This window comes from Aplysia californica, unplaced genomic scaffold (genome assembly GCF_000002075.1).
Source record: "Aplysia californica isolate F4 #8 unplaced genomic scaffold, AplCal3.0 scaffold00079, whole genome shotgun sequence".
Lineage (NCBI taxonomy): Eukaryota > Metazoa > Mollusca > Gastropoda > Aplysiida > Aplysiidae > Aplysia > Aplysia californica.
This window is the reverse complement of record NW_004797349.1, coordinates 1,568,331-1,569,558: the sequence shown is the minus strand read 5'-3', so window position 1 is coordinate 1,569,558 and position 1,228 is coordinate 1,568,331. Positions and strand designations below refer to the sequence as shown.

Sequence of the window (1,228 nt, the reverse complement as noted above, 5' to 3'; positions counted from 1 at the left end):
GGGGGGGGGGGGGGGGGTCCGACGACTTTGTTGAACCCGAGTTCCACTGTATTACTTTGGCTCTGTTCTTATTCCCCCCCCATAATGCTGTCAGACATTTAAAGCAAATCTCTGTTGTAAATCCCACCAGGCTCGTCACAAGAAGCTAAAGGAGAAAGTGTCGCTGATCAAGTCCCACCTCCCTCCTGAGGACATCAACAAGTTCCGTGAGCTGGACTCACAAGGGAGAATGAAGCCTCTCATCGGCAGCATGTCCTTATCGAGTGCAATCAAAATCGCGGCAGCCTCCCGTCGTCTGAATCTCAACAGTGGGCGTGTCTCTACGAGCAGACGAGAAATGACGCAAAGTACTTTGCCACTGCCTACGATAACGGTTCAAGACGAAAGCAGTCCTCGGCTACTGAAAAGCACATCAACGGTCTCCAACAACACTAAACCACCGGCACGCCCAATTCTCCGACGAAGCAATTCCGTTACTGGAGTCTTCATTGACGCTCCCACCAAATCTACTCAACAAACGCGACCAGAGTCCGCCTTCGTGGCAACCACCACTGACCTGGGTTCTTCAAACAACAACAACGATGGGGGCAGGCAGAGGAGGCAAGGGATCCAAGAAAATGTGGAATTTTCTGCAGTAGCTGAAGCAAACAGGCCTTTGCAGGATAACAACGAACCTAAAAGTATTGCAAAGGATAATTTGTCCCCACGAGGCAGTTTAGTTGAGAAACAGCAAGACACTTCGTCGACTCGGCTGGGCTCCGCGCGTCCAAGAAGTCACTCTTTATTCTCCAGCCACACTGCAGCGGAAAGAGAAGCCCGCGATGAGAGCTTGAGTCCAGGTCGAGATAATAATACCAGGAGGATGTCTCACATTTCAGTCAACTCCATAGACAGGTGGGTCACCGACAATATTCAGAGTGCATTTGAATTTAGATGACTTTCAAAATGTACCTTATCCATTGTTTTTTCGCCCCTCTTAATTAAAATGTAGCCATTTAAGTTTATCTGATCGCTCACTTCCACCCACTCTCTTTTTTTTCTGTCTCATGTTTTTCATGATGGAAATCCCAGAAGCCACCCTCCTTCCTCACAAATAGTAGATGGCTCATAAGAATTCAAATAAAATGATATATGGGTATATATTCCCTATTATAGCAGGCCGTAAAATGTGTATGTGCGCTATATATGCATTTTATTACTATTATAGAAATCTATTAATTATTATTAT

At 46.1% G+C, this 1,228-nt stretch overlaps 1 protein-coding gene across 1 annotated transcript in view; it reads left to right on the top strand.

The window, feature by feature from the left end:
• LOC101854073 overlaps positions 1 to 1,228 on the top strand; it is a gene marked incomplete in the record, with an annotated part of 7,363 nt that overhangs the window by 4,683 nt on the left and 1,452 nt on the right. Inside the window, 1 exon segment of the mRNA XM_005094307.2 lies at positions 131 to 894. Coding sequence (XP_005094364.1) covers positions 131 to 894 — 764 coding nt within the window.